At 44.1% G+C, this 18,713-nt stretch overlaps 1 protein-coding gene across 1 annotated transcript; it reads left to right on the top strand.

The window, feature by feature from the left end:
- The first annotated feature begins 5,661 nt into the window (after positions 1-5,661).
- vps45 (vacuolar protein sorting 45 homolog) lies at positions 5,662-17,582 on the top strand. Its single transcript, XM_062529872.1, has 15 exons — positions 5,662-5,914; positions 6,248-6,382; positions 6,482-6,542; positions 6,702-6,781; positions 6,926-6,994; positions 7,601-7,738; positions 8,310-8,420; positions 9,249-9,383; positions 9,519-9,632; positions 9,987-10,154; positions 11,093-11,251; positions 12,998-13,105; positions 13,666-13,787; positions 13,946-14,077; positions 16,661-17,582. The coding sequence occupies exons 1-15, from the start codon at positions 5,822-5,824 to the stop codon at positions 16,743-16,745; spliced, it is 1,710 nt and encodes a 569-aa protein (XP_062385856.1). The 5' UTR covers positions 5,662-5,821; the 3' UTR covers positions 16,746-17,582.
- Positions 17,583-18,713: the final 1,131 nt, after the last annotated feature.

Below are 18,713 nucleotides of genomic sequence, written 5' to 3'. Positions count from 1 at the left end.
TTTCTCCTATGACGAACTCCTTGTTTCTATGGTAATGGATTGTTTGATGTTTGGAATCTTTAAGATACAATGTTGCAGATTGAATCTAATATCACTTTTGGAAAGCAATTTCGACGAGCAGCAGCACAGATCTTTTCTCTAAGCAACTTTCGACATCAGTCTTCTCACTTTGTTTCAGGACATTGTCTGGCCAGTAAAAAGGCCTCACAATATGCAGGACAGACCGGGGGTAATTCAAATTTACATAATATTATATATATGGGCCATGGCTCTTACCTATCAATTCTGTGGTTATGTCCGGATTGAGCAGACGTACCTAGCATTAGCCTACCTTAAAACTATAGGCTAGGCTAGGCTCAACAGTTACTGTAAGTTTTATTTTCAAAGACTACAGTAGCCTGTGCTGTACAGTGTAGCTAGTCTATAACAGTTATATTGTTGTATCCCTTATCAGTGATGTTGTTAACACGTTTGTCTAGATCACAATTTAGCTATGGAACATAACCAGCTAACATTAACATTGTGTGTTTATCTTCTGTTAGTGTCTGCCCTACTGTCTGTGCTACATGAAGAAGGCTGCCTTCTGTCTGGACAGAGTGGCATACAACGAAAAAGTAAGGTTCCTCTATTTAAGAAAAATACAAGTAGCCTATAGATAGTGGGGAACCTGCACACCTTGATTATAATGTGGTTGCAGCTATTTCACAAGAATAACTTCAAAGTAGGCTAACATAAGAATGAAAAGTGCAACACTAGAAAATGTAGACGTTTCTGCTACTTTTAAGAAAATACAAGAACATCACAATACATATCTTACCCATTACTTTTTTCTCATAGAAGGAACTTCTGAAACTGTTCCTGAAACTGCAGGAGCAAGGCTCAATTATCTCCTACGTGACTGTAGAGGATGTAAATGAATGGTTTCTCTGCCATGAGAGGCAGATGTTCACGGATTGGTTAGTGGCCTAATCTAAGTCTGGTGCTTAAACTGTAAAGAAGCAATTTCTTTGAAATATATAAGCAAAGAACATTAAACACCCCCTCTTATTATTGTTTAGGTTTCTTGAATTAAAGGAGTCACGTGAATCAGATGACAATACCTGGCTGGTAAGTTAGATTACTAATGTTCAGTGATTAATTTATCTTTTATTGGTAAAATTAGTAGAATGGTTACCTATAAAATATTCAGGTTATGTAGTCCTTTGTTAGCTGATAGTATTTTATTTGTGTTATTTTAGACTTGGCAGGTGAATGCTCGACTCAGGATGCAGGACATTGAGCAGGAGGTCAGGAGGGAGCTGTTAGTCAGACGTCTGTCAAGTGTCTCTTGTCAGGGTGATGAGCTGCAGGACTGTGGTATCCCCTCAGCTCCTTGTGATCAGTGAGTCAAATTCTTTGATTAACTAACCTGTTGGCTCAAAATACAGCACCTTGGGTGTACTTAGCTATTAGTTTTAAGTTTGAGTTAAGTTTATTGCCATATAGTCAAAAAGTATTACTGGTTCTGAAATTCTTAGTCTCAGAGCCAACTATAGTGTACTTAGTAAGTTCAAAGATAGTATTAAAACAGTAGTTCATTAAATGGTCATTTTCTATCCGAAGTGCATGTAGAAGAACATATCAACTGAAGTGTTTAGTGTCTACATAGTCTACATGATGAGAACAATGTAAGCGCTTTAAACTGGTGTGACAAAAGCAGGCATAGAAAGAGTCCAGCTCCTCTGGAAGAGTAGGTCTAGCATAACTGTATTATTATATTTTTATTATCATTTAATGATATTATTGTATCATTTATTAACAAAAGGTGGTCCTTTTTTAATGTTGGAAAAAAGTTATTCATACAATTTTTTTTGCCAACAGAGAGTCCGTTGTTGACATTCCGAGGAGCTCCGATGACCTCAAGATGGCCCTTATCGAGAGGATCCTGAGTGACCTTGAGGAGGAGATGACATACTGCCAATGCTCCCGTCTGTACACCCGCTCGGAGGTCGTGGCGGACGTCGTCACCCGACTGTTCTTCATGATGAAGACAGATCCCAGTGGCACTCCTTTCAACGGGTCCTCCATGAACCTCACGGACCTGGCTATGGATGTTGTCCATGCGGTGCTCAGGAACTTGTCCTCACTGTCAAGCCTACAAGCACAGTGCTCCCATCCGGCTGCTGCTAGGATGGCCCACTCTATCTATCGTAAGCTTGTGAAGGCCATGTACACCGCTGAGGACATGAAAAGGTTCTTGAGCACCAGCAACGAGAGTGTTATGGCTGCCGTTATTCATACTGTGTCAGTGAAAGTTGCCAGGTTTTTTCAGAGGTCTTTTCAAAGGCCTTCAGCACCACCATCCTTCCTGAGGCTTTTCCTGGTTGCAAGTGACCAGAGGAGTGTATCTACTGCTGCCCAGAAGCTTGCGATTCACACGGAGACAGTGACTTCACTCTTGGGACTTGTGTTGATGCAGACATACTCCGAGGAGGGCAGAGAATTTACATTCGAAGCTCATAAGTGGCCACTGGTCGAGTATGTGGTGAACAAACTGTCCCTCTCTGGTGTCAGCGTCACCAAGAAGCACGATAAAGTGAGTTGTTATTTCAACATGGATGAAGTGGTGTGTATGGTGAACTCCATCTGTAAGGACCTACTGACACTGTACTGCAACCTGAAATCTCTCATGGAGGCGTTGTCCAATAAGAACAGGATAGTGTCCAGAGACATTGGCCGTCTGGTGTCTGTCCAACTTGAGATGGTATGCCGTTACAGGAAAATAGACACACCACCTGTTGAGCTTCCACCTTGCGCTGACCTTGGACATGTCATATGTGGTGTAGTGGCAAGATTTCTCCATGACCTTATCCCAGTGACTCTAGCAGATAAAGAGGACCTGATTCTGTCCCTTCAACTGGCGGACCAGATTCGTCTTCTCACTAAAGTTGCTGTTTTCCAATCCCAGGAAACACATTCTCTTGCCTGTCAGCTGAAAGAACTGCCATCACATGCAATCGAACAGCTAGGTGACCTGGTTTACAATCAATTTATAGAGTCCATCCCTTTGTGTGATATTCAGGATCATATACGCACATTGTTGAAAGATAAACCTCACAGCTCTTTGATTAGCAACATGATTGTCACAACTTTGCAAGATTATGTGAAACCACTGAATAACGTCTTATGTGAGGAACGCAAGGAGTCACCCACATCAAATGCATTACTGCCACCTCCAGGTTTCTTTATTCCTGACGCGTCATATGCTGTGAAGCTGCCCCCAGAGTCCATGCGCCCTAATTCTTTACCTGTAGTGAAGCCTCCTCCTGGGTTTCCTCCTGGATTTGGAGTTGGACCACTTCCAAGATTCGATCTGCCTCCTGGATTTGTGGTCGAAACACCTCCAGGATTCTCCCTGCATCATGGATTTGCGCTCGAAACACCTCCAGGATTCTCTCTGCGTCCTGGATTTGCAGGCGGACCACCTATGGGATTCACTCTGCCTCCTGGATTTGCGGTTGGACCACCATTCGGGTTCCCTCTGCCTGATGCTGTTTGCAGTGCAGTGCAGCCACCTCCTGGATTTACGCTTCCTGGCATCTTACCCATAGTGAAGCCACCTCCAGGGTTCTTTGCGCCTGTCGCATCACCCGCGGTCCCTATCATAGCATCTTCAGCCCGGCCACCTCCAGGGTTTGCTCTTCCTGATGCCCCACTGATAGTGAAGCCACCACCCGGGTTTGCAGTACCTGCTTCATCATCTGTAGTAGGGCCACCTCCTGGATTTGCTCCTAACACCTCAGGAGCAGTGAACCCACCCCCTGGGTTTGCTGAACCTGTCATAACGCTTGCAGTGCAGCCACCTCCAGGGTTCGCTCCTCCTAACACCCCACCTCCAGTGAAGCTACCCCCTGGATTTGCTGTAAATGAGTCATCACCTCCAGTGAAGCTGCCTCCTGGGCTCCTGCCTCCAGATGCCTCTCCTGCAGCACAGCTCCCATCTGGGTCTCATCTCTCTGAGAGCTCAAGACCTGAATTGTGCCCTGAAGTTCAGGATTGGGAGATGAAGGATAACATGCAAGACATCGAAAAAAATTATCAGGTACTATACCTTTCTAAAAGGTCTATCTATGTTTATGTGGTTGTGGTTATGACATTAACATTATGACAATAACCAATGCCCTGATTTCATTTTTGTTCAGTGTGTCCAAGACAGAGCATTGAGTATAATGTCAAATGACTCAAAAGATGACCAGAGTCAAGCAGCATTACCATCTGGTAAGCTCTACCCATATAGCTTATAATTTTACTGGATTTCATATGTAAATGTATATGATTTAAAATCTGCTACTATTTCTTTTTTCAGAGAGAGTCAAGCACAGCAAGAAGAAGGGACTGAAAGGCTTCTTTCAGAGGATGAGGAGGGCATTTAGTTGCTGCACCTCCTCCAGGGACACAGATGAACGCCCACGATAGATGGATGCTCACGATCAACTCCTCTAGAAATCCCTAAAAAAAAACCTTCACAAACATACTTAATGCTTTCATTTCTATCATTGAATAAAATGATTGTGTGTTCAAAATAATACACTGTTCATGCTTTGTTCATCGCATCCAACATGTGTAAGTCACAGTTCGACAATGAAGATACCCAGAGATTACTGAAAAATTAGACTGTTCTAAACATGAAAGCAAAATAATTAATTTCCACCAACAGTATAAGTTCTGTTAAATGGAGGATTTCCTCCCCACGACTCCTTAAACACTACAATCAAAAGTATTCCAGAATATCCAAAATATCATCCCAGATTTGCAAACCTTTAAGCACATTATTATCATCCTCATATTTTCTTTTCGCAGAACATTATATTGATGTGATTTCTAAAACACGTCCATTCTCTGAACCAAATTATCAGTTGCCTGAACACATTTCTAGAATCAATCAACCTCTTGGCAAAACCTTCAATCTCACACACACACACACACACACACACACACACACACACACACACACACACACACACACACACACACACACACACACATATGTATATGAATAACAATTTGCAGATCTCACACTCTTTTTGCAGAATTCTCATGCAATAAAACACATTCTGTACTGTAACTGTGTACTATAACATACACTACTCAACCGTTTCCGTGTTTGTGTTACTGTATGTGTGTGTGTACATGTTCATGCGTTGATTTGTGTCCCAATTTATGAATGTAGGTGTGTGATCTCTCCACATTCCTTACCAACCCTTCGCTCAACACCGCCATCTACAGGTGTGAAACGCCGCTTTTCAGTAAAATTCTAGTGGGGCTGTGCCACCAAGTTTATGTGCCCCGGTGTTTTGATGCCCTGGAAAATTGTTGTATAAAGAATTGTCAAAAAAAAAAAAAAAAAACACCAAGTCATACGGCAATCTATAATAATCATATCATATAATAGCCTATACTTTGTGTGTAAATGTGCCATTTGCTTCAAAACTGCATGATGTCATGTTAATTATTTTCAATCTTTTTCTCACTGAGTTTCTGGTCGTTTATTATAACATAGCACCAAGCATTGATAGATAAGCCTATCTCACGTCAAAATGAGAATTTTCGTAAACGGGTTCTTGACGAACCTTTATTTTGACATAATTTCCTTCCCTTTCATCCGGAAGTGAAAGAAAACACTCCAACGAAGCTGTGCCTCAGCTGATTCTTGTCAATAATACATTGGAGCGCTGAAGAATTAGACTGAATATAAAGCTTCTCATTCAACCCCCTCCTTGCTTGTGGGATCTTGGGGTGGTCTTTCAGGTTTAAAGAAAGCTCAGCACATATTTGTTCGAAAATGAACGTCACCCTCGCTGTCAAACAGTATGTCTCAAAAATGATTGAGAGCAGCGGGCCAGGCATGAAGGTCCTGCTGATGGATAAGGAGACGGTAATAACATACGCTTAATTATGAATTCATATTGACTTGTGACTTGTATGAATCCGCATTCATAAACCTGAAGAACCTGTCATGCTCTTGTTTCGACGTCAATTTGGCATCCAAATCTTTTTAGTCGCCGACCCAGCAGCTTTACAACTCAATTAGCCTATAGCCTTAATAGTAACATGCCTAATGTATAATGCCTTATGTGATCCCTGTGGACGATTCAAAGTAGCATATGATCTGTTGAGTGATATTGTTCAAACACGTCATGAATTGTGTTCATAGACAGGCCTGGGCTAGCATTGATGTTTGTTTAATGTTTGTTTTCCAATACTTTAGACCAGCATCGTCAGTGTCGTATACACTCAATCAGAGATCTTGCAGAAGGAGGTCTACCTTTTTGAGCGTATTGATTCGCAGAATCGAGACAACATGAAGCATCTCAAGGCAATTTGCTTCCTTCGACCAACCAAGGTAGTGCATTCATTATGTCAGAAAGCTGCAGAATGCTTGTTGCAGATCTAGCACATCTATAATGCCTGTTAATGGTTTAACAAATCTCTCAACTTACAGGAGAATGTGGAACATCTGATTCAAGAACTGCGTCGGCCAAAATACAGTGTCTACTTCATCTGTAAGCACCAGCATTATAATCACTCTGTTGATTTGTTTTATCTCTTGACTTAGTGTTGTTAGGATTTGACCATGTAAATGCTGTGACATTTTTTCTAACCACTTGACCTTCCAGGGTTTGTATTGAAGTATTCATAGCTTCTCTGTTTGGTTTCTATAGACTTCAGTAACGTCATCAGTAAGAGTGAGGTAAAAGCCCTGGCAGAGGCCGATGAACAGGAAGTGGTGGCAGAGATGCAGGTGTGTGTGTCCCTCTGAATCCCTGCTACCATGTGTCAACAAACATAATCTCCCACAGATCCATTAGGTTTTTCAACTTTAAATGTGGGCTGCTGTTTGCCACAGTTTGTATGCATACAATCATGAGCTATTATTGTCTTGCAGGAGTTTTATGGGGACTTCATTGCTGTGAACCCACATGTGTTCTCGCTTAACCTCAGTGGAGTAGCCAGAGTAAGTTGGTGCCATTCTTATATGCTGAAACATGATTTTTGACTACTCTTTCTTGCTTAACATGGTCAGGAATGGATTTAACTAATAGGTCAACTAATTGTTTGCTATGGTTTCATGTTTGTGGGTGAGACATTTTTCAAATTCAGTTATGTTATTGTTATTATAAGTTGGTAGTTATGAACATACCATAGTGTTTTTAATTGTCATTGTGAATCTTGCTGCTGGTGATTACAGGTTTGTTTTACCATCACACCTACAAAACCGTTTATGCTGTCAGTGCATGTATGCAAACTTCTGTTGAAATATTAGATTTGAGATCAAAGATCTTGAAAGAGAGTGTCCAACTTCTGTTCTTTTCTTGCACTTATAGAGAGGACTGTTTGAGGGTGCAGAGAGAAACATTCTATTGAATGCTTTGTCATTCCTTTATCTGTCATAGCATTGTAAAATGTGAAATTGTGCAGTATAATACAGATGTAGGATTTATAATGTTTAATTTAGTTTTGTATGCCGTAGCAATGATCTGGATGTGCTGTAATTGTAAAGTGTGGTCTGACTCATGTGGCTCATGTTTCTTTTTCCTGTTGTTTTTTTTTGTTTTTTCAGGGTCGCAGTTGGGAGCCTAGTCTGCTCACTCGTACCACCCAGGGATTGACCTCAGTCTTGTTGGCCCTGAAGAAATGCCCCATGATCCGCTACCAGCTCTCCTCAGACATGGCCAAGAGGCTTGCAGAGTCTGTCAAGGTATCACCAAGTCCACACAGCCACTGACGTGTGACTGTGTCAGGGAAACAGCACTATATGGAAGTAATGCCAATCTAGCACTGCTAGAAAAAGTCTCCTCTTTTAGACAGGCAGACAGGTAGACAGGTAGACAGGCAGACTGACAGACAGACAGACAGAGACACGCACGCACACACACACACACACACACACACACACACACACACACACACACACACACACACACACACACACACAGATATGCTCTGTTTGTCACAGACAGAATACCCCCCCCCCACCCCCACCCCCATACTAGATACCCTGCATCCCTTTAAAAGTTGGGATAGTATTACGTAGGCAATGGACTGGCTGTGCAATGATTTCATGTTTACTGAGAATTCATTCATCCACTCTTGTGTGCACACGTCTGCTCAGTGCTCACAAACATGGATTCTCCTGTATGGATATGCAGTAGTAGTGCATATATACACTTTTCTTGAATAGACACACATACACCTGCACAAACTCTGAGACGCATTTAAAATCTATTAATCTTTGGACTGTGTTTAAAAGGCCTTTTTCTCTCACGCAGCAAATCATTACCAAGGAGTACGAGCTGTTCGACTTCAGAAAGACAGAAGTCCCTCCGCTTCTGCTCATACTGGACCGGAGCGATGATGCCATCACCCCTCTCCTCAACCAGGTCAGAGCCAGAGTTATATGTTGTGCATATGTTATATATATATGTGTGTGTGTGTGTGTGTGTGTGTGTGTGTATATATATATATATATATATATATATATATATATGTAAGGGATAATGTATAGAACGCTGGTCATTATCGGAAAATAAGTACCGACAGGGCGAACAGGACCCCGACGCGAAGCATTCCAGAGAGCTGTGTAATAAATATATATAGCAGCCATCCTTCAATACCTCTGAATTAGAAGTGTTGCAAACACTAGGAATCTAGTCCTTTCAAATATCCAGTAGTGCACCCTACAGATCTACAGTACCTCTGCACATCTCAGCTCCTCTAGTCCTCTCTCATTGAGAATGGATAATGGCAATGAGGTGCCACTAGAGGGCGCTAGAGTGTAGTGTTTCATCTGTCTCGATGTAACCTTGGTGCATCCATTCCTCTATTCTGTGCATGTGTCTGAGATTGCAGGGGATAGGCTCAGATTTCATCAGACGCAGGATCAAATAGGGGGAAATTACAATAGAGCAAAAGACCATTTGTGAAAGTTAAAATCACAATGATGAATGGTGTGTGACATTGACCTAAAATTTGAGGTGAAAAAAAGGCACAAAGATGCTTGAAGTAAAATGACACATATTGCATTACCATAGCTGCAACCCATCAGAGCTGCAAATACACTTTATATTCACCATTGGAGTATTTTTTTTAATATCCCCACTGTTGAAGTTATTTGTTATATTTTAGTTTATGTTTGTATGCATAGCTATTATATCAGATATTTATCGTCTGTTTGAGTAACTAAGGTTGTGGTATATTGCTCTTTCTAGTGGACATATCAGGCCATGGTGCATGAGCTTCTGGGCTTGAACAACAACCGTATAGACCTATCCAGAGTACCGGGCATCAGCAAAGACCTGCGAGAGGTTGTTCTCTCGGCAGAAAATGATGAGTTCTATGCCAATGTGGGTTCCGAACATCTTTTGTGTTTGTTCCATGTCTTCTCTGTTTCACTCTATTTGTTTTATTGACACCCCAGTATGGAGTTTTCGGAGTAGCTCATTTCTGGTCTGGTGCATTGTTTTCCTTTTGCGGTTCAGAATTTGTACTTGAACTTTGGTGAGATCGGAACCAACATCAAGAACCTGATGGAGGACTTCCAGAAGAAGAAGCCCAAAGGCCAGCAGAAACTGGAGTCCATCACCGACATGAAGGTCAGACATAGCACAACGCAACCCAGTCCTCCTGACAGGCATCATCAGTTTCTGATGGATTCAGCTCTGGTGGATTTTAGATTTGGGGCGCATTTGCTGTAATTTACTATGTAGAGATGTGATTGTGCTGGTAGAGAACTTGCAGAGAGAGTGATGAAAGAATTTCAAAAGGCTTGCTCAGTCATTTATCACATCGAACTGTTCAGAAAGCACTTTGTCATTTGTTTTAGGCTTCACACACACACTCTGTATTTCAGAGACAGAACAAACAGACATTGGTGTATCAGAACTTTGAAGCCCCCCCTCTACAAACACACACACACACACACACTAACGATGTTGCACCTTCTGCAGGCCTTTGTAGAGAACTACCCTCAGTTTAAGAAGATGTCGGGCCACGTGTCCAAGCACGTGACGGTGGTGGGTGAGCTGTCGCGGCTGGTGAGCGAGCGTCAATTGATGGAGGTGTCCGAGGTGGAGCAGGAGCTGGCCTGCCAGAATGACCACAGCAACGCTCAGCAGGTGAGGCTGTGCCGCAACACACACACACACACACACACACACACACACACACACGGGCCTTCAGGTGCCTCACAGACACACCAGACCAGACCGAAAAATAGTAGGTTAAATACCTTACAGACACAGAGGAATTGGCAGCTTTAAGGTGTATTTCTGTTGAGCTGAAAGGCTGCAAAGTGCATTTTGAAAGTTACCATTTGGTGCCATCCAACCATATAGTATATGAACATGATTGTAACTATAGGTGTGCAGACTATGCAGACACAAACATGTGAGAATCTTTTCTTTTCTATTTGCCATAACCTAGTAGTAGTAGTAGTAGGTCAAATACCTCTCACGCGCAGAGAAATACCAGCCTTAAGGCTATCTGTGTTGAGCATAAAGGCTGCACAGCTATGAAAAGCTCTGTGTCAGGTATACAGCACATATGCTGCCATTCAATCATGCAGGAGCGTATTTAGTGTAGGCTAGTATAAACTAGGACAAAAATGGGATGATGTTTTCAGCTGTGTGCAAAAGTTGATTTGATTACTTTTTGTTGATGAGACTAAAATGTTGTGAAATGAGTGTCACTGCATTTCAGTTTGAGTGGTTATATAACACCGCTATCACCTGACGGCATGCTGTGAATATTAAAATGCTGCTGTCCTGTCTCTGTTCTGTCTCTGTCCTGTCTCTGTACTGTCTCTGTCCTGTCTCTGTCCTGTCTCTGTCCTGTCTCTGTTCTGTCTCCGTTCTATCCTGTTTCTGTTCTGTCTGTCCTGTCTCTGTCTTGTCTCTGTTCTATCCTCTGTCTCTGTCCTGTCTCTGTCCTGTCTCTGTTCTGTCTGTCCTGTCTCTGTCCTGTCACTGTTCTGTCTCTGTCCTGTATCTCTGTCTCTGTCCTGTCTCTGTCCTGTCTCTATTCTGCCCGTCTCTGTCCTGTCCTGCGTGTGTAGATGGTGCGGCGGCTGCTGCAGAACCCGCGGCTGGAGGATCTGGACGCCGTGCGGCTGGTCATGCTCTACGCCCTGCGCTACGAGAAGCACAGCAACACCATCCTGCCCCAGCTGATGGACGACCTGCAGCGCAAGGGGGTGTCGGAGCGCTACCGCAAGGTGAGCAGTCTCCACACGTAGCACACGCTGCATGGACGCAGATGTGTTAAATAACAAAGAAACAAAACTCTGAGGGCCAGATGTACTAACGTTTTGCGCCCATTTCGGGCGTAACGTGCGCGTATAAACATGGGGAGGATATGTACAGACAGGCCGCAATGAGGGAAACGCGCAGACTGCCTGCCGTGGGGGCTGAAAATGGCTATTTGCGCTTTTCCGTGTCATGCATATTAATTCCTGGGCGGATCAGCTGAAAATGGGTGTAACGCGCAAGTACAGGGGAGGAGAGGTGCTAATAGCGATTGATTAAGTATTCCGCCAGATGTATGAAAACAGCGCACGTCTATTTTGCGTTGAAAAACTTCCGCCTTCTGAAAGCAGGTGTAATCCAGATTGCGGTTAAATGCGTCTATTAGAAAAACTTTTAGAGACAGCTGAATCAATATTCAGAGCATCCGTTTTCTTCATTGTACTATGTCAAAAGCACCCTTAACTTTTGTTTCCCTCTCTAAAATCGTATTTTCTCTTTCACGACATAGCCTACACTTCCCAATCTGTTAGGCATTAAATCATATCCCAAGTCTAAGTGCAGTAAATAGTTCAAGTATTTTTTAAGTGGATTTGTAGAACTACTAGGACTACTCTGTCTGTCGCTGCTTGTTGACATCTCTTTGTATCATGTATGATCGCTAAACTTTGATTCTTTTTAATGTTGCAATATTCAACTGCGCTCATTGTTCAGCTTTGCATGCGCAAATGGCGTGGTAAAGGGGGCGGGAACGGGCGGCACGGAACGCAGTTAACGTAATGAAGTGATAGCTTAGTAAATTCCACGCAATATAGCAAAGCACAGCGTTCGCACTCTGCGCATACAAAAAGTCGCTATTAGCACTGTCTTAGTACATCTGGCCCAGAGAGCGCAAACCTCCGCCAAGTGGAAACATAACCGCCTCCTGGATCCAGACGGTGATGCTGATCACTCCCAAAAATGTAATCGTTTCTTCATTGGGTCATTTCAGACCTTCCCTTTCATCGAAATCCATCCATAACTTTTTGAGTTATCTTGCAAACAAACAGACAAACAGACAAACAAACAAACAAACAAACCCATGATCAAACAAAAAGCGCACTTGATAAACATAGATGTGGATACTTACAGGGGAGCTACACCAGGTGCGTAACTGAAGTGTTTTGGCTGCTACAATTAGCTTCCACTATAATCAATGGAAGTAGCTACAGCAGACGTGATAGCGGAGTGTACATGCAAAAAAAATATACCAGTCTTCTAAAATAGATTTTACGCATTGCGAATGGAACGCTTCAGTTACGCGCCTGATGTAGCTCCCCTGTTAGAGTTCAAATACATAGACTTTCACAAAACATGTGTACAGTCATTTCCTGTGTATTAGCCGCATTGTGTATATGCTGCAGGACATTGTTTTATGCAAGTTAAAAGAAACAACGGAAGCTATATTAGTCCCATATTAACTACCCCCGTGTATTAGCCTCAAGAAATTTAGCAAAATCAGTGTATAAGCTGCGGCTAACAGATGCAAATGCAACCAAGACACAAACAGAACACATAGAAATGTACACATGCACATAGAATTACACACTCATATTGCATAACATACACATGCACTCAAAGTACACACCCGTTATTTAATAAACCTAACCCATATGCTTTGCTGGGGTTATGTGTGTTTATATGTGTCTGGCTCATTAGCTATAAATAATTTCTTCCAGATGGTTCAGTCCATGGTGGAGTACGGAGGCAAGAGAGTGAGAGGAACTGACCTCATCACCCCCACAGATGCTGTGGCCATCACTAAGCAGTTCTTCAAAGGGCTCAAGGTAGACGTCCAGTTGGCGCTGCTCCTCGATAGGAATTTTAAACAGGATTGTCTGTCAATAATGGATGGTCTGCCTTCCTCGCGTTAACAATGCTGATGGAAGTCGGTGGATGATCGCACGTCTGGGTGCACGTGTGATTGTCTGTGTGTGGGAGGTGTTTGATTCTGTGTCTGGGGATGTAGCTGTGAAAAGCATCCGTGTATGTTGCTTTTGTTCATTGGTGTGGCGTGCCTGTTATGAAACCAGTGAGAAAGTCATCCATTGCTGAACTTTGCTCCCCTGAATCACTGCACTGTGGTAATGTGTGCTGTCTCAGTAACACATTTTGTTGGATAGAAACAAGATGACTAAGATTATGCAAATGTGTGTGTTTTTTAAATGTGTGTGTGTGTGTGTGTGTGTGTGTGTGTGTGTGTGTGTGTGTGTGTGTGTGTGTGTGTGTGTGTGTGTGTGTGTGTGTGTGTGTGTGTGTGTGTGTGTGTGTGTGTGTGTGTGTGTGTGTGTGTGTGTGTGTGTGTGTGTGTGTGTGTGTGTGTGTGTGTGTGTGCCCATGTGTATAGGGAGTTGAGAATGTGTACACTCAGCACCAGCCCTTGCTGCATGACACTCTGGACCAGCTGATTAAAGGTCGCCTGAAGGACAGCCAGTTCCCCTACCTGGGGCCCAGCTCTCTCAGGGACCGGTAAGAACACACACTCACACACACACACACACTCTTTCTTTCCCTTCCAGTGTACACTTTAACACTGACACGCACACACACACACACACACACAGCAAGTAAGTACAGCAGTAATCCCATACAATACAAATACTCTGTGTGACCCTCTATCTCTGTAGACCGCAGGACATCATCGTGTTCATCATCGGTGGAGCCACTTACGAGGAGGCGCTGACCGTCTACAACCTGAACCGCACCATGCCCGGGGTCCGCATCGTGCTGGGCGGCACCACCATCCACAACACCACCAGGTCAGGGTTCCTCTCACAGCATCCACCCGTGTGTCTCGCTGCCTGTGGTTGACCAAAGGCCTGTGGGCTCGTCTATGAGGAGTACTGCAGGTTGGATGAGTGAGATGAGGTCCATATTAGCTTAGGTCGAGTGAAATGGACCCACCTGTTTTTTTGTTGTTTTTTTTTAAACAAAATAACCCAACTATCCACCACCATATCACTTTTCTTGTTACTGTGCAAGTACTTTTCCTTGCTCCACCGCTCCTCAGAGCATGGAGATTTTGTCATCTCAGAACAAACACTGCTCTTGTTGTGATACTAACTTCGAGGCAAATCTGACGCTTTCACAAGGTCATGGCAGTAAAGGCGGAGGTTGCCTTTTATAACATGGTTTAGACTGCTTTCATTTTGTTACATTGTCCAGGGCTGGCTGCATGAGTGCATAGGGCTAGTGTGACCGTGTTGTGGGTGGGTGGGGAGCGGTGAGGCAAGGGTCATCTATCTCTCTTCTATTTGTTCGCACAGTGACCCCTCTGTGCTCGTCTCTTTTTTTTATTCACTCCATGGTCCTCTCTTTGAGAAGTCTCTGATACTCTATTGGACTTTCTCTCCCTCTTTTCTCTCCCTCCCTCCCTCCCCTCCCTCTCTTTTTTCCCTTCTCATGTCATCTCCATCTTTATCTCCTTCTCTTCCTCTTTCCTTTCATACTGTTCTTTTTTTCCTGCATGATAGTGTAGAGTTCAATAGAACATTTACACGGTTGCGTAACAGGGAGAAACTCCTGAAAAGGAGGCATCATCTATCCCTCTCTTTTTTTTCCCTCCCTCCCTCTATCTCTCTTTCTCTCCCTCTCGCACACTCCGAAGCGATGACAGGTCACTAGTGTAGCTCGGAGCCATGGAGCATGCGGGCGCCGCGGACATCCACTTAAGAGCGCGCTCACCGCACTGAAGCCTTACTTAACACAACTCTTCATTAGCAGTGGACAGAGAGAGAGAGAGAGAGAGAGAGGCAGAAGGAAAGCATGGATGGATGGATGATGGATGAATTAATGAATGGGTGGGTGAGAGATTGCTAGCTAGAGAGAGAGAGAGAGGGAGAGAGAGAGAGAGTTTACTTAATGCAACTCTTCTTCAGCAGTGGACAGAGAGAAAGAGAAGCAGAATGAAAGCATGGATGGACGGATGGATGGATGGATGAATTAATGAATGATTGGGTGAGAGATTGCTCAAGAAAGAGAGAGAGAGAGAAAGAAAGAGCGAGAAAGAGAGAGAAAGAGAAATAGAGATAAAAAAGAAAAAGAGATACAGTGCATTGTGTGCATTCTATACTGTAGCTAGATGGCGAGTCCGGGGAGAGAGCAGGGCTGAGTGAGGTAATTGGAGGGGCGGAGGTTGGAAAGCTGACTTGCAGTTACACAAGCAGAGAGATTTTATAAGCAGCCCCTCCGCCTCATGCAGTGTCATGGGACTCTGCACGGTTGCTTAGCAGCGCTATCGGCAGGGAGCATCTCTGTGTAACCTAGCCGTGTGCCCAGCTTTTTATACAGTGCATCAGCTGCACAGGGCTTCTGTTGAGGCTTAGAGATTTTGGCTGGCAGACCTCTGGATCAATTTGTTGTCCTTGTCAAATTCTGTTTACCATTAGTTCTGTTTACGATTAGTTCAAACAGAATGGCAGTGGAATTGTTATTTTGGTGTGTAGAGCTTTAGGCCCACGTGTCGTGGGAAAAAAAACACCCCTTTGATGTGCAATTCATTATTTAATTAATAACTTTTTGTTATTTTTGCCTTTGTTCTCCAGTGCAAGAACAGACTGCAGCACTGAAAACAGTCTTGTGAAAACAGACCGCTTGCATCCCTTATTTTGACTGCTAATACAATTTTCCCGCCCTTGTGTGACGGGCAGATAGCTTAAACCGCGCGTTGCCACCGGTCATCTCCCACTAAGCTCGGGGATGTTGTCTTTGCGAAACGCTGCTGTCTGTCTCCTGTCGGTTTCGGTGGGCAGTGCCCGTGAGCCTATTGTCTTGTCTGCGGCCCGGCGTAGCCTAGCGGGCCGCTAATCCAATCTGAACGCGGCAATCTGACGTCTGCCAGCCGCGCGCCCTCTGCGGGGGATCCGCTGCCCCAGATCAGCTCCCCTCCTCTAAATACTCACGGCTGGCACACTTACTGATGCCCCGCCGTCCCTCAACGTTGGCACTGCCCCTACCGAAGACGATCCTCCAGGCTTGGTGTGCCATGCTTGTTACAGCTATGTATGTGTGTCACTTACAAAGCCGTGACTGTGCCGTTTTTTTTTTTTTTTTTCTGATTTGGTTGAGTGAGAGCAGAGTCCTCTTGTGAACTTGGTTTGTATTGTTCAGGGATTCAGAGTCCCCTCTGCAGGCTGTGGATGTTTTGTTTGTAAACAACGCGGTGCCGGATGTTTCTGTAATTGCTGTCAGCAGGGTGCGAAGATTTTTAATTGATGTGAGTGGAATGGATGTGATTCGAATGAGGCGGTGATGAATGTTTCAGATGGAGAGGGAAAGGAGATGGAATTTGGCGTTTTGTTAGAGCTTGACAAGCGTGTCTTTCTATTTTTGTCCTTTTACAGCTTCATGGAGGAGGTGAGATCAACAGCCGGTGGTGGACAAGGAGGACACTCGCAAGGAATGGGTCGTCATCCGAACCGACGTTGAGACACACACACACACATACATACACACACACACACACTCACACACACACACACACACACACACACACACACTCACACACACACACACACACACTCACACTCACACACATACATACACATTCATTTGAGAGCATAATCCTTTCACTCTTAGACATTCCTCTCAGACTTGGGCACTCTGATATGTGCTATAGGTATGAACTTCTGCTCAAACTCAATACTCCTCCAACATTGCTTGAAAATGTTTTATATTATTTTGAGTCAAGTGAAATGGATCTACCTGTTCTTTTTAAAAACCTGAAACATAACAAAGTAACCCGACTATCCACCACCATATCACTTTTCCTGTTACTGTTCAAGTGCTTTCCCTGCTCTTCCACTCAGATCATGGAGATTTTGTCATCTCAGAACAAACACTGCTGTTATGAATACTAACTTAAAGGCAAATCCAACGCTTTCACAAGGTCATGGCGGATAAGACGAAGGTCGCACTTTATGACATGGCTTTCATTTTTTATTTATTTTTTTTGTCTTTTTATCAGTTGTGTTTCACAGTTCAAAAAAGTGCAAAACGCATGCAAATGGTGACCAGTGATTCTCAAGCTAGTCCTCGGAGGGAGGCCATCTTAACTGGATAACGGATGCTCTTCAGAATTGATCTAATTGGAGTCTATTTTAAACAACTCTTGCAGTTTGGGCCCCATGTACATTTTTTTGGTTTTCCTCCTGAGGATGTGTGTACATTTCTGTGTATACATTTTTATCAATGCCTTTGTACAGTTGACCATGTGGTGATGTAAGAAATTCAATTGCGGAAAATAAATCCCTTGACTACTGTGAATGTTTTACTGTGGACATGTCCATGAATATATTAATGGGACAGTATTTAAAGCAACACTAAAGTGTTTTTTATACCTTGAAATAATGTTTCCAAAATCATTTCTGTGGCTCATCAACTCATAACAGCCTGAACAGCACTTCTGCATCCGCTTGCGGCCCTCATATTGGCTATAACCGCACAAAGAAAGTTTACCAGAGCAGATCTGTAGTTTGGTGGAATGAGACAAAAGAAACTACAAATTTGACTTGCTTTGATGTCGCAATACATCAGACTGTCATAAAATCATACAACACTCTGCATTGTCTGTGGACATCGTTATTTGCTAGATACTTTAAACAAATAGCGTGCGTAGAACAGAGACAAGGTGCTTTAGGGTTGCTTTAAAATGGATGTGACTGTCAACAGTTTAATTCTATTATACTGCAGCTACAATAGATATGAGACCATCTCCTCACCTACAGACCCCAGCACCACCCACTCCTCTCCACCACCTGCTCCTCTCCCCTCACCTCCAAAACCTGCTCCTCTCCTCCACCTCACCTAGACCCCAGTACCACCCACTCCTCACCTACAGAACCCAGCACCACCCACTCCTCTCCACCACCTGCTCCTCTCCCCTCACCTCCAAAACCTGCTTCTCTCCTCCACCTCACCTAGACCCCAGTACCACCCACTCCTCACCTACAGACCCCAACACTACCCGCTCTTCTCTCTCTCACCTCCAAAACCTGCTCCTCTCCTCCACCTCACCTACAGACCCCAGCACCACCCGCTTCTCTCCCCCTCACCTCCAAAACCTGCTCCTCTCCTCCTCAACTACACCACCTGCTCGTCACTTCCACCACCCGTTCCTCTCCCCTCACCTACAGTTCACCAACTATTCTGCTCCCTCTCACCTCCACCACCTGCTCCTCTCCCCTCACCTACACAACCCACTCCTGTCCTCACCTACAGACCCCAGCACCACTCGCTCCTCCCCTCCACCACCCGCTTCTCTCCCCCTCACCTCCAAAACCTGCTCATCTCCTCCTCAACTACACCACCTGCTCGTCACTTCCACCACCCGCTCCTCTCCCCTCACCTACAGTACACCAACTATTCTGCTCCCCCTCACCTCCACCATACGCTCCT

The sequence above is a fragment of the Sardina pilchardus genome, chromosome 24 (assembly GCF_963854185.1).
Source record: "Sardina pilchardus chromosome 24, fSarPil1.1, whole genome shotgun sequence".
Classification (NCBI taxonomy): Eukaryota; Metazoa; Chordata; class Actinopteri; order Clupeiformes; family Clupeidae; genus Sardina; species Sardina pilchardus.
This window is presented reverse-complemented; position numbering and strand designations above follow the sequence as displayed.